At 45.1% G+C, this 2,500-nt stretch overlaps 1 protein-coding gene across 1 annotated transcript in view; it reads left to right on the forward strand.

Moving 5' to 3' along the window:
* The window catches only part of LOC114572895 (kinase D-interacting substrate of 220 kDa B), an 8,823-nt gene extending 6,540 nt beyond the window's left edge, over positions 1 to 2,283 (forward strand). Inside the window, exon 4 of the mRNA XM_028604675.1 lies at positions 2,251 to 2,283. Within this exon, the coding sequence (XP_028460476.1) occupies positions 2,251 to 2,283 (33 nt within the window). The remainder of the gene's footprint in view (positions 1 to 2,250) is intronic.
* The last annotated feature ends 217 nt before the right edge of the window (positions 2,284 to 2,500 follow it).

The raw sequence follows: 2,500 nt of genomic DNA on the forward strand, positions 1-2,500 counted from the left end.
TCTCTGTGTGTCTCTTTGTGTGTGTCTTTCTCTGTGTGTCTGTGTGTGTGTGTCTGTCTCTGTGTGTGTCTCTGTGTGTCTCTTTGTGTGTGTCTTTCTCTGTGTGTGTGTGTGTGTGTGTGTCCGTCTGTTTTCTCTGTCACATGATAAACTCACTGGTGTTGCTAATGCTGCTAATGCTACTAATGGTGCTAATGCTGCTAATGCTGCTAATGCTGCTAATGGTGCTAATGCTGCTAATGCTACTAATGGTGCTAATGCTGCTAATGGGTATCGTAGCTTCCCGGCCCCGGTGGCCAGTTTGAAGAAGAAAACATGGAGGACCTCACATATTCAAAGGAGTCTTCTTCTTCTTCTTCTTCTCCCAGAATAAGAAAAAGGAGATTTAAAAGAACCATAGATATATACATTAGATGTCGCCTTGACTACGGCAGTTCATTGAATGTTCAACGAATGCGTCAACAAAGCCGCCATCTTGGAACAGGAGAGTCACTCCTCTTTAATGCATCAGCGTCAATGTAGGTAAAGGTGCTAACGGAAATAAAATCACCATAAATCGTCATGAATGCGATTTTCTAGTTTTTGTGGTTCGTTCCAAAGGTCAGACATGTATTTATGATCGAGTCCAGAGAAAAATTAAGCTTTTGATATTAATATAATATACTTGGTTCAAAATGTAATGCCTAGTGCCTGTAAGCCTAGGTTTATAGTCCCGTTCTTCCACTTGATACTGCTTCCACTTAAGTAAACTTAAGATGAACTATCGACTACAAAACAAAGAGACAAATTAATGTGTTAATACAAAGAATATTTATGATGATCGGTTCACAGATCTGAGTCCAAACGGAAACTTCACCCTTCTGAACTAAGAGTTTCTGCTTCAAAGTGAAGTTTAAACAGACTGAAACGCCAGGCTCACTCCTCCGCTCTTTATTTCTGTATGTATTTATGCGTTAAATATAATTTTAACGGGCAAACCTAGTGGAACTTCCCACCGATATCGACATACTGGTCGTCCTGGACTATGAGTAAGATCCTCCTGGACTATGTGTAAGATCCTCCCGGACTATGTGTAAGTTCCTCCCGGACTATGTGTAAGATCCTCCCGGACTATGTGTAAGATTCTCCCGGACTATGTGTAAGATCCTCCCGGACTATGTGTAAGATCCTCCCGGACTATGTGTAAGATCCTCCCGGACTATGTGTAAGATCCTCCTGGACTATGTGTAAGATCCTCCTGGACTATGTGTAAGATCTCCCGGACTATGTGTAAGATCCTCCCGGACTATGTGTAAGATCCTCCCGGACTATGTGTAAGTTCCTCCCGGACTATGTGTAAGATCCTCCTGGACTATGTGTAAGATCCTCCCGGACTATGTGTAAGATTCTCCCGGACTATGTGTAAGATCCTCCCGGACTATGTGTAAGATTCTCCCGGACTATGTGTAAGATCCTCCCGGACTATGTGTAAGATCCTCCCGGACTATGTAAGATCCTCCCGGACTATGTGTAAGATCCTCCCGGACTATGTGTAAGATTCTCCCGGACTATGTGTAAGATCCTCCTGGACTATGTGTAAGATCCTCCCGGACTATGTGTAAGATCCTCCCGGACTATGTGTAAGATCCTCCCGGACTATGTGTAAGTTCCTCCCGGACTATGTGTAAGATCCTCCTGGACTATGTGTAAGATCCTCCCGGACTATGTGTAAGATCCTCCTGGACTATGTGTAAGATCCTCCCGGACTATGTGTAAGATTCTCCCGGACTATGTGTAAGATCCTCCCGGACTATGTGTAAGATCCTCCCGGACTATGTGTAAGATCCTCCTGGACTATGTGTAAGATTCTCCCGGACTATGTGTAAGATCCTCCTGGACTATGTGTAAGATCCTCCCGGACTATGTGTAAGTTCCTCCCGGACTATGTGTAAGATTCTCCCGGACTATGTGTAAGATCCTCCCGGACTATGTGTAAGATCCTCCCGGACTATGTGTAAGATCCTCCCGGACTATGTGTAAGTTCCTCCCGGACTATGTGTAAGATCCTCCCGGACTATGTGTAAGATCCTCCCGGACTATGTGTAAGATCCTCCCGGACTATGTGTAAGTTCCTCCCGGACTATGTGTAAGTTCCTCCCGGACTATGTGTAAGATTCTCCCGGACTATGTGTAAGATTCTCCCGGACTATGTGTAAGATCCTCCCGGACTATGTGTAAGATTCTCCCGGACTATGTGTAAGATCCTCCCAGACTATGTGTAAGATCCTCCCGGACTATGTGTAAGATCCTCCCGGACTATGTGTAAGATCCTCCTGGACTATGTGTAAGATTCTCCCGGACTATGTGTAAGATCCTCCCGGACTATGTGTAAGATTCTCCCGGACTATGTGTAAGATCCTCCTGGACTATGTGTAAGATTCCCCCGGACTATGTGTAAGATCCTCCCGGACTATGTGTGAGATCCTCCCGGACTATGTGTAAGATTCCCCCGGACTATGTG

Source organism: Perca flavescens, chromosome 18 (assembly GCF_004354835.1).
Source record: "Perca flavescens isolate YP-PL-M2 chromosome 18, PFLA_1.0, whole genome shotgun sequence".
In the NCBI taxonomy this organism is placed as follows: Eukaryota; Metazoa; Chordata; class Actinopteri; order Perciformes; family Percidae; genus Perca; species Perca flavescens.